At 36.6% G+C, this 12,372-nt stretch overlaps 1 protein-coding gene across 8 annotated transcripts in view; it reads left to right on the top strand.

The window, feature by feature from the left end:
* Positions 1-11,553, top strand: part of LOC124149063 (endophilin-B1-like) — a 61,802-nt gene extending 50,249 nt beyond the window's left edge. For all 8 annotated transcript variants that reach the window (XM_046520421.2, XM_046520420.2, XM_046520418.2 and 5 more), the window contains 2 exons: positions 1,262-1,472; positions 4,030-11,553. In XM_046520421.2, the coding sequence (XP_046376377.1) occupies positions 1,262-1,472; positions 4,030-4,137 (319 nt within the window). In that variant the 3' untranslated portion in view covers positions 4,138-11,553. The remainder of the gene's footprint in view (positions 1-1,261; positions 1,473-4,029) is intronic.
* Positions 11,554-12,372: the final 819 nt, after the last annotated feature.

Raw genomic sequence — 12,372 nt, 5'->3', positions numbered from 1 at the left:
TTTCTGATTCTCAGCATCTTGGATACCTCTGAAAAACAACACAAAATGACAGTCAAATTTGAATTTATTGATGTTTCAGAGAAATTATGTAATTAATACATGAAGACATCCAATTTGGTCATTTTCTATTGTACCCTTTTTCAACTTAAAATAATATTTCCAAATTTATTTTTTTTACAATCAGAATTCTGGTTTACCTTTGACAACATTGGCACACTTACCCTTCTGTAGCTTATCAACCTGCATAACTTGCTCATTACGTTCCAACTGCTAGTCCTCTAAGCAACACCACCCATGCTTCTTTGATAAGGGGATCAGGGACGTGAAGGTATAGCAAGCTGATTGCACTCAACTGCATTGATTCCTAATTTGCATGGAAGTTTCCAAAGAAAACTCTAAACAGGTTGAAATCCTGAAGAAATCTAAAGTGCTGGTACTGTACAAATTGACCACAGCAAGTCATTGTAGTTCGACATTTTCTGTCAAACTGTTGAAAATCAGAATATGGTTTTCTCTTTGGCATTCTTGACATCTTAGAAATTTGTAGAATGCAAGTCCATTTTAAAGCATGTGGATTCAAAAGATGGCACTAGGATATTTGCCTTAATCTTCTTTAGAAGTTTTGAAACAAGTGTATAGAATGCAAGAAAGTCCATTTCAAGCATCTGGATTCAAAAGATGGCTCTTGGATATTTGCCTTAATCCTCTTTAGAAGTTTTGAACCAACTGTGGAAAGCAAGAAAATCCATTTAAAAGATCGGATTCAAAAGATGGTACTGGGGTATTTGCCTTACTTTCCTTTAGAAGTTTTGTAACTGTCAGTTGACTGTCACTTGGAAAAAGTAAAGAATTCTGATTTGTGAAGAGTGTGGCTGTCCTGACATAAGACAAAGCATTGGTGTTAATTTTACATTCACAGAGGCATAGTCAGTTTGTTTCGTATGTTCTGCATTTGAAGTAGTTAGGGACACACTTCTGACAAACTGCATCCCTTCATTCATTCTACACCAAATTAGTTTCTACCACAATGCTATCTTTAGGTCCTTTCACTGCACAGTTTATGTTTCTTTAGTGCATTCCTTAACACCAAATTTATATTTCTCCAAATTGAATGACACACCCAATCCAACAAAATTCATCTTGTTTAACATGCGGAAATCACAACGAAACCATCAGTCATCGTCCATCTTCCTGGGACTGCGAAGCATTCATCAGCCTGTCTCTGGTCTGCTTGTTATGTTTGGTTTTGTCTATCTTTCAGTTATTCTGTTGGGTCAGCCACAAGCATGGGTGGTGGGGCGCCCTCTAATATGCATTCCTCCAGTGTCCCAAATTCCAACAGCCCCTTGATGCCCTCTGCACCCCCTGCAATACAAGTCACAGCACCCACTCCAACTGAGAAAAAACAGGCCCGAGTATTATATGACTACGACGCGGCAGATAGTACTGAGTTGTCATTATTGGCCGATGAGGTATGACTGTGTGTTGGATAAGTTTCTTGTTTGGGTTATCTCCTCTTGACAGAGTGAATGGGCTTGTGAGAGAACATTCATATGAGAAAGAGTTATGGCTGATAATCTTGAAAGAAAACATCTACGGAACAGGTTGAGACAAACAATCTTCTCCATTATGTGGATGAGAACCTTTAAATATTTTAGTGACACATTTTTAGAGAAAAAGTATCACAAACATTGATAGGATCTGTGCAGGTTACGTTAGCCAGAAGTTGAACAGCCAAACCTAGCAGCAACTTAGAACTTGGCCAACAATGTTTGCAAAGTGCATTCCCCAACTGGGACACTGTACCCTCAACATTGTTCTTTGGCTTGATCTTCATCTTGGGCAATGAGTAAGCGCGCTTTGTGTGAAGGGGTGGAGGATGTACATTCATTTCTTCATCACCTGTACAAGAGCAAGTTCTTCCCTAGTTTCATTTGGCAGGTCATTGTGTATTACTTTAGGAGAGATGTTCTTCACACTATAATCTTATTTGTTTGTTTTGAATATGATTAAATATAGTTTTGAAAGATAATGAAAGCAGTAACAGGCAATGTTAAATACAGATTTTCACTTGATGTTGTGTATCAGGAGACAATAATTTGTGGATTTAACATCAGTCTTGAGTGTTGAGTGCAAACACAAAGGGGTGCAGCAGTCTAAGGCTCCACAATTCAAAAATGTAACATTACCTTTCAAGGGGAGATAACTCTTCATGGTTCAGTATCATTTCTAAGTATGTTTAAATGTTCAACTTTCTTGGAATTCATGAATTGCTTTCTTGTCAAATGTTTGCTTTCGTGAGTATATATTCCACCTTTTCAGTGAATATTCCAATGTGAATTGCAGATACATAATACAATCTGATCATAGATGTAAATACAAATCACAAGTGAAATAATACAATGTGTACATGAAAGTTTCAGTGTGTTGATCACCTGTTGTTATTGATATTTATCTAGCAGCTGTTCATTTATGTCAATTTATTTTGTCATTTTCTGTTTCTCAGTGGTTAGTAAATGTTGTATTGGTGTTTCTGTGGTTGTTGCCTTCATTGATATTGTATTTTCCTTCCAGGCTTAGAGATAGGGACTGGTCACATATGTAAGGGGATTTACCTAACACTATCAATGAGGGGGAGGGCACTCTTGAAATTTTTAGAAGCTTATAAAAAATCTCTGAAACATTACTCTACCCTACAATAATTTACCAGTCCCTTCCTAACTATGATGGAATATGAAATTATTTGCAAAATCATAAAATCTTAAGAAATTATTTTCATATGTAGAAACACAAAATCATTTATATACATGTTATATACATACTGTCTTTTTAATGATAGGAATGCTTCAATAGAAACTGGTATATCACTTACACAAATTGTGTATGCCAAGTAAGGTTTGATACTTTTATTTATTACCTGCCGAAGTATTGTAACAATTGTTATATTTGGGATAACACTTTCTTAGTAAAGTACAGATTCTCGTACTTTTTTGGGTTGAGTCCCGTCCGGGATTTAAACCCACACTGCCAGAGTGAGGCTCCTAATTGCCAGCCCACAAAGTCGAAGTATTGTCTCTCTGGGTCAGAATTGGTCCCCAGCAACCTATACTGGTTGTAAGAGGCAACTTCATGGATGGGGTGGTCAGACTTGGTGGCTTGATTGATGGCGTGTCATCATACCCAATGGTGTGGATAGTTGCTCATAATATCAATCAATGAATTGTCTGGTCCAGACAAGATTATTTCAGGCTACCATCATGTTGCTGGAATATTGCTGAGTGCGGCCTTAAATAGTTATAATATCAAAACAATATTTTGCTGTTCATGTATTGACTTAAAGTAATCATTGTGATCTTATATGCACCATGTGTAAATACTCAAATATTCTCATTAGATTTAAAGAGAATAGTGTCAATATGTATTATTTGCCTGAAGAACCTTTTTGGGACATAGCTGGAATGTATTGCAGAGTGCTGCATAAACAATAAACAAAACATTTCAGAAGAGAATAGTGTCAAGTGTGGATCACTGTGCCCAACAGTGTGCTCACATTATTGACCACTGGTTTGTTTGACAAGCTTCTGTGATGTATCTGTTACATTATGGAGACTGACTGGTTAAAGATGATTATAGATATGATTATACACATAGGAATGTCATGGGAGACATACCAATAAGTGAAACCCACGGTCATTCCAGGTTAGAATACGCCCCAAGCAACCTCTGCTTGTCGTATGAGGTGACTAATTGGATCAGGTGGTCCCTTGGCTGATTGCATGTCAGTGGTCACTGCTCATAATATCAGTCACTGGATTGCCTGCTGACATAATAGTGGAATATTGATAAGTGTGACCGTAAATAACTAACACACACATATACACACACTCTTAAAATAGCAGGAGCATTCTAATGTTAATAAGGCTTATGAGAAACATCAATATTTATTCTGTTATCAAGGAAGTACCACAACTGTTCCTAATCAATCCTACGTGTTTAATGATTACTGACCTTTTCTTGTCCCACTTGCAGCTAATTATGGTGTACAAAGTTGCCGGTCTTGACGATGATTGGCTGATGGCTGAGCGGGGTTCTCAACGAGGGAAGGTGCCTGTCACATACCTGGAGGTGTTGGAGTGATGAGGCCACACACATCTACCTTCATCTGTATTTAGATAATGATCTTAGTCTTACTACTTACCAGGGTTACCATGGTTACGTGCTAGTAACAAGGATCCTTAGTGTTACCATGGTTTGTTTCTAGAAACAATGGTCGTTCGTGCTACCATGGTTACATCTAGTGTAATGGATCCTTAGTATTACTGTGGTTACTTCTAGTAACAAGGATTCTTAGTGTTTCCATGGTTACTTCTAGTAACAAGGATCCTTAGTGTTTCCATGGTTACTTCTTGTCACAAGGATCCTTAGTGTTTCCATGGTTACATTCTAGTGGTAAGGATACCTAATGCTACCATGGTTTCTATCCAAACATGGCTACTAAGGCTGATTTAGTCACACTTGGAATTAGTTGGAATAGACAGTCCTCTTGTGCAATTGTTTTTCTTGAAATACTCAGTGAGAGTGCTTGTCCTCACACTGAAGCTTGGTCTGGCCTCCAAAACTGATGATCTGTCTGTTGATGGCTCTATGCATTGAAACGTTTTCCTGTCAAGGGGCCTCTCATTCTTCACGGGATTGCAAAGTCCCGTTAAAGATACTTGCACATTCACAAAGTACATCTTAATAGTGAGTTTTCACCATATAGAAAATACAGTTTTCTCAGTTGAAGGATCTTTGATTCCTCTGCTTGTGAACATCAATGTCTGTAATGATGTATTTCAGATTGAACAGTTAATAATTTAGCTCACTCCTCTTGTCTCATGGTAGAAAGCCCAGAAGGGCTAGTTTCAGTTAAGATCAAGAGCCCTATGTTTAATACAAGGTTGCCAGGTGTGTTGGGGATTCAAACACTTGCTGATTAAAGGTTTAAATTGTTCTATAGTCTCAAGTGGTCGTTCACACTGAAGTCTTTCCAATTAAACACATTTCTACATTTTCACATACAAGTCAGTAAAGTAAAAATTCATAATTAAATGTTTCCATTCCATAAGTATCATGTGATAATATTTAAGTTGTTCTTTGTTTTTCTGAATCTGGATAACCACATGAACACTATTGTTGAGAAATGGTTGTCTGTTTGAGTTAAGTATGTCTATTATTTTGCTTTAATGTCTAAAATTATTGATCCCTTAGTAGCCAATGATATGAATTAAGGATAAACTACAACCATGGGCTGGTGTACATAGTACTTACATATATATGTTTTATGTTTCTATATTTTCTGCTATGCAAAACCTGATAGTCTTCACTGAGGCAAATCAAGACAAGACATATGCATACAAGTATATACCTACCATGTCAATCTTGATTTCCAGCTATTAAGGCCATGAAAAGTTTGAAATATAGGTTTCTCATTAAAACATGCCATTTGAACAATTTGTGTATTTCACTACTTGTGGTTTCAGTAAATTTGTTATCAATTTCAGATTGTCCAGAATTTAATGTAAGAGTTATCTTTTTTGTGCCTAGATTATGTAGATTTTTTACGTACTGAGAATAAAAAAGAAAATGTCTGATGACTGGCTGTTTTGGAAATATGCATTTGATTAGAAACATTCTTTTTAATTTTACATGGCCAAATGCTTCACTTCAGAGGTAAAATGTACAGACCTCTTTGAAATATCTCTTCTGCAGAACATGATACGGATCAAAGACCTTGGAGGTCTAAGGTGTTTTCCTTGAAATAGTTAAATTTTCTCAATATTTTAGTAATGTTCTTTTGCAGTGGTGATATAGAGTTTTAGTAGCAGAGAGGTAGTTAATATGTGGATAAATTTATTCATTGTAGATATACATGAATCCTATTGTCACTTGAGAGAACCCTATTGTCACGTGAGAGAACCCTATTGTCACGTATTGTGAGCACATATGTATTGCTATGTGTAAGACTCACATCTATGATGGATCCCTGGCATCTTTGTAGATATTACTCTAGATGGCCACAAACAATGAAGAGGTTTTAGATGAATACAACTTTCAAAGTAATAAAAAGAGGTGACGGTTGGGCCAGTCGCCAAAGGCGCCCCAGTTCGCTGGGCCTTGGCCCTGATGCCCTGATTGCACCAAAGTGGTTAACACTATTAGCTCCAAGTAACAATACCAGTAGGTGCCTAAGAGACCTGATAGTGAAGTGGAAACAAGACAGAACCAGCATTTCTCAATGACATTAACATGATGTCTTAGCTAAATGACATCATCTCAGCATGACCTTGACACTGGGATAATTAATTTCTGGCACAAAATAGACATCTGCCTCAGACCCACAATAGACCTGAGGCCTACATATATATATATATATATGTATATATGCATGTTCCCATTGATAGTTTCTCAACCAACCTTTGTACATCATAACTGCCAAACTTGCCTTCTTTCAAGCACTGTAAGAAATAACATGTAATCCGTGTTCAAATAAAGATGGGAAGCCCAAGGGTCCTTGTCATGACTTTAATGTGAAGATTTAGGGGCTCCCTAGATTCAAAAGCAGCGCACCTCAAGGACCCAAGGACTCCCCTTAACTTCAAACACTGTAATGCCAAATGATGTATGCTGTATCTGTGTCTATTTATTGACTCCTACTCTCTGGCTGGTTGGGTGTAAATTCAAGTCAGCATTCCATTAACTTTGCATTTGTCCTCCCTGACTGTCGGAATCACTAGAATTTTGATGACTTGGAAATGGTTCTTCAGATGCTTGAAACTCCTGAAAACTGTTTTTTTGCTGGATTTGTTAACTCAACTTCATGGCACAATTGATCCCCACGCACATGACTTTTCACCTGGCTGCACTTGTGTAACAATAGACCCTTAGCAGAAATAGTTCACCTCCAGTGAGCACAAACTGACGTGTTGCTGATTGTTGATCCATAAACCACATTGAGATTCCTAAGGAAACAACTTTCTCCCTGTGTATCCACATTGTTCAGCTTTGTGTTTTGTGAAAGGAACAGTCAATGATGTTTGTTGCCTTGAAGCAGGTGGAGAAAGTGCTGTTATAAGTTTGAAGGAAATGAGTACACTGGTTGCCCCAATACAATCTCACATCACCATGACAGTTCTCTCTGCAAAGTTTGTAAATATTTGTAAAGTATTTTCTCCACCATTAGTTAACAGAAGTTTAGAGCCTCTGCTGAGTCTAGATTGTACTATATTGTAGAATTGACACGTGATACGACTACACATCAAGGCTTAAACTAGATTAACATGTCAAATAAAAGATTGTTCCTGAGAACATACATAAACATTATTAAAGGGAAACCAAGAAATTGTTCAATCCAAGCTCCAATGTGTAACTGGTCAGGTGACTAGTAGCACAACTACAGATATATACTGAGCAAAACATGTTGGGGATATAAGGTCACTGCATATAAGTTCCTTGACATTGCAAAGAAAGGTGATGTTTTAGTTGTAGTCGTTTTACCTGTGTTTATAGTGAGTTTGCTGTAAAGAAAACACATGTTCATATTTACGAAAACAATCCTGATTTTGCTACAGATACATATTAAACATATTCAAGAATAGAGCAGATTTTGATTTTATTGCTAGACGAAGCATTCCCTCAACCACTCACATTTCACTTGAAAAATATCTAATGAAGGTGTTTTATTGCAAAAATGAGAATTAAGGAAAGTTCCCTTGTTCATTCAGAGTAAGCCTTGATTGTTGTCATCACAATTTAGAAGTATGCAGTGCCAGTATGTTGACCATTGTGCATGCTGGGATTGCAGCACATGTTGATCAATGTGCATGCTGGGATTGCAGCACATGTTGATCAATGTGCATGCTGGGATTGCAGCACATGTTGATCAATGTGCATGCTGGGATTGCAGCACATGTTGATCGGTGTGCATGCTGGGATTGCAGCACATGTTGATCAGTGTGCATGCTGGGATTGCAGCACATGTTGATCAGTGTGCATGCTAGGATTGCAGCACATGTTGATCGATGTGCATGCTAGGATTGCAGCACATGTTGATCAGTGTGCATGCTGGGATTGCAGCACATGTTGATCAGTGTGCATGCTGGGATTGCAGCACATGTTGATCAGTGTGCATGCTAGGATTGCAGCACATTTTGATCAGTGTGCATGCTGGGATTGAAGCACATGTTGATCAGTGTGCATGCTAGCATTGCAGCTCATGTTGATCAGTGTGCATGCTGGGATTGCAGCACATGTTGATCAGTGTGCATGCTAGGATTACAGCACATGTTGAGTGTTGTTGTGTATGCTTGCATTGTACATGTTGTAGGATGGAAGGACATGTGAGTGTTATGCATGCTGGTATCACAGTACCTATTGTCCCTTCCATAGTACTGGTTCCATCCACTAGGTTCTGCCAGGGAAAGTCTTCCTGGTGGTAACAACAACGTGTATTTAGATATTTGAACTGACCGCTCCGCCAAAATTGATAACAAAAATATTACAGTCTGACATGTTGATAGTTCAGCTGTACTGACAACAGACTCAATTTCAAGATATATTTGTCGGCACTGATAATACCTTTGCATTTGGTTTCACCAAGACCAATGACCTGCATCTGTTTGGACTTTCGTCCCCTTCCATTTGATGGTGCTGTCTTAGTGCTGATGACCTATTGGGTTTCTCTTCTGCAAACTCAGGTTGGATTATCAGGGTATAGCCAGACACCCTAATATGCAAAGACAGACCTCATTTGGCATCTTAGTTGATTTTAACTTGAAAGCTGACTAGCCTGTGTATTTAAAGGGGATATATTTCCAAATGGGACATTTTATCCACAAGAACGTTTGCATGAGTAATATGTTCGATATAATTTCAAAACATCAAATTTATTTCAGTCAAATTAGCCCTAGTTCCTCTCTTGTCAACTTTGGCACTAACACTAGAAATAACAGACTCCTATCATCCAAACCAAATGTTAGTTTTTATGCTATTCAGAGAGGTCCTAAAAATTATGTAAAAATTACTTGAGCCACACTTTTTATGCTTTAGAGAAAAGTAATTTTATGGTCAGTAAGAAATTAACAAAAGAGCCAGAGAAATGCCATAATTGTATTGTACAGATTTCTTTAATAGCACCTGTAAAAGCGACCAGGATGTCTTGATGTAAATAGATCACGTCTTATGCACTTGATGCCAATACTTTCAAAATTGTTCCGCCCAAGAAATTGCCCTGTTATATGAAGCAATTTTTTGACAGCAATAATGAGAAATATTTGGCATTAAATGTCTGTGGCTTTTGTGTTCCTCCACTTCAACCTTTTCACTCCCTAACTGTTGTGTATGTGTGTGCAGCTCCCCAAGTTGAGATAGAACCCTAGCGAAATATTTGGTAGTAGTGTGTTATGCCATGTATAGCTTTGTGGTGATTCAAGGTTGGCTAAAAGTATTTTTCTGGGAGAATAATGGTTATTTTTGTTGACTATTTTGTTCATTTTAGTCAAAATAGTTTTTCAGCAGCCTTTTATTTGGTTTGTAATAATAAAGTAAATCAGTGAAGTATTTGATGATGGAAATATAGCAATATGAAATGAACTTTGAGGGATAAAGAATTTGTTTATGAGAGGAAGAAGAAAATGAAAGGATCAGACAGTTGTCACACAACCACCCAATCTTCAGAAGTCGGCTTTCATGACAAGCATTGGCTACTGGGAACCTGTTTTGACACAGAATCCTCAAAAGGTTTTCAGTAAGGACTCATTATTTAGAGATATCAAATTCATATGATACAATAATATGCATTGTATTGCATGTTCCACTTGATGAGGGGGTCCCATTTCCAGTCAAAATAATGTTCATGTACTTTCATTTTCTTCTCTTTCTGTCTTCTTGTTCATGAGAACAAACTATCAGTCTGTTGAGCCTTGTGAACATTAACCCTATGAAATACAAGGAGTCTCTTCCTTTCAATCGTATCTCCTTTAAATATTGTTACTGATTTACTGATGGTGTTCATCCTCTCTCAATATGTCCGAAAACTCTAGATCTGCTAACGGTAAAAACGTATTGCTTACATTGCTCAACTCTGTAATTGTAGATATTATTTGTGGAAGTATTATCTTAATATGCTTTAAAGGGTTTGTTGGTATTTGCATGTTTATCAGATGATTGTATATAGACAAAACTTTTATTTTCGTGTTTATTCCCTCATTTATTATGAAACATCACCTTAATTTGTTCACCTGAAAGTCTCCAGTTAGATACGAAGTGATCTCTCTGTAAGTCTCAATGCGTTGAAACAAACCCTTCAAGAGATCATTCCACTATTTCTGTCTTTAATGTGTTCAGTTATGATTCAAATAGAATTCAGTTATTAATTCTTCATAAGTAATACTGAGACTGCGAGCATAATTCTAATCTTAGTTCCATATCAGACTGGTCAGAATTGTACTGTCAACTTGTAATAAATTATTTTTTTCAGTGATTAACTAAAATTCATATTGATGTCATTTTGTTTGAGATGTTGCAGATAAATATTTGTAAAAGTTGTCAGGTGTATTCATTGATCAACCTTTCTGCTTTTTAATCTGGTTGGATAGAATTGAACTGAACATGCTGAATTGTTTTAATGAAAGAAAGTCTCAAGGAATATAGTTCATGTTACAACCTTGATTATCCAGTCCTCATAGACTAGATAATCAGGTATTATTCCCAGCAAAAAGGTGTCAATTTAGACTAACTCATACTATAAACTTGCATGCTATTCAAATGAAATCTTTCATTTTATTTCCATGAAACAGTGTTTTCATGTTTGTTTTCATTTGTTTCCTCATTGTTTGCTTAAGTTGTTTATATTTTCATTTTGAATCGTATTTTAGGTAATGTTTTCATTCATGTCTTAGAATGAATTTTATACATTTTCAGATGTAAGTATTTAAATTCATTTTATTGTACTTTGGGAAAGGAATGCTTTTAAGTGGAATACCTTGTATATACCAGGTATGTTATCAATATTGTATGATACAACTCACTGTATATTGCACTGCAGAATTTAGCTAGTCACTATTGAGAGGTGTTTACCATGTGTATTTCAACTACAAACTATTAGATATAAATGTATATAGAATATAAGTAAAGTATTCAAATTATCTTCATGTAATAATAGAATATTTAGAAAACAGTTGAGATTTTAGGCTTTGTGAAGAATATTTAGAAACATGTGTAAATCTAGTGACTTCATACCAAGCTCAACACCAAAAGAAAATGTTTAAAAAGTGTCTTTTTGGTGATCCAAAAATATGTGTAACAACTGAATTGGTGATGCAGTTATTTTACATGGGTTGCAAGTATAAGACATTTTGACGATTTCTGACAAAATATGCTTTCTGGGTAATGTTTGTTTTCTAAAGTGTTGAGCTGTTGGTATGAATGTCTCGACCATTGCAACAGTTACATATGCTTGTAAGCACATTATCTGATTATATTTGTAGGGGAATAAAGTCTTCTTTCATTCATGAACTATGTGCTGTTTTTGTCTTTGTTCTTCAACATGGTCAGTTCCTGTATGGAATAGAGCCCTTGTATTCAAGGTGCCTGATGGTATGGATTGTCTTTTATTTGTTTGTTGATAATGGTGCACTTATCATTCAAGCTATATGATTGCGGTCTGTAAATAATCAAACCAAATAATCCAGTGATAGATTTTGTGAGCAATGAATCATGCGGTGCCGGTACGATGACCCACCATCAACAAAGTCACCAAGTCTGAACCATTTGATCATCTCTTAGGAGCTTATTCTAACCCTGAATTTGCACACTATGAAGCCAACCACTTTTTTGAATGGCTCATGTTCACTTATATACACTCTTGTGGTCAGTGTGGTTTTGGACAATGTGTTTATGGATGCACCAAAGGTTAACATTTCTCCGGTATTCCAGCTATCCAACTTTTGTAATAGCAGATGAATTCTCGTAATTCAGTTTTCCTACTATGATTTTGGAAATTTAAAAGCTCAAAACCTCGTTCTCTTCTGTAGCTTTCAGTTGTTATTTTATTTTATCTCATTTAGTGTTGAAGTTCAAGAGCATTTGTTAGGATATGGCCTCGTAAGTCAAATAACCTTTCTTTCGCTTTACCACGTTCTGTGACACCATCTGAAAACTATGTAGTCATCAAATTCTGTTTCAAACGACTCAAATATCTCCAATATACATTCCATACTGACCATAGGATACTAGACTTCGTTCCCAATGAGATTCGTACCAACTGAAAATGGCGAACCCGGACCTAACTTCCCGTCAGAGGGCTGACTTGTACACAGATTTGGTAGACACGTA

Source organism: Haliotis rufescens, unplaced genomic scaffold (assembly GCF_023055435.1).
Source record: "Haliotis rufescens isolate VD_foot unplaced genomic scaffold, xgHalRufe1.0.p SCAF_8, whole genome shotgun sequence".
Lineage (NCBI taxonomy): Eukaryota > Metazoa > Mollusca > Gastropoda > Lepetellida > Haliotidae > Haliotis > Haliotis rufescens.
The sequence above is the reverse complement of the archived record's forward strand: the minus strand, read 5'-3'. Positions and strand labels throughout refer to the sequence as shown.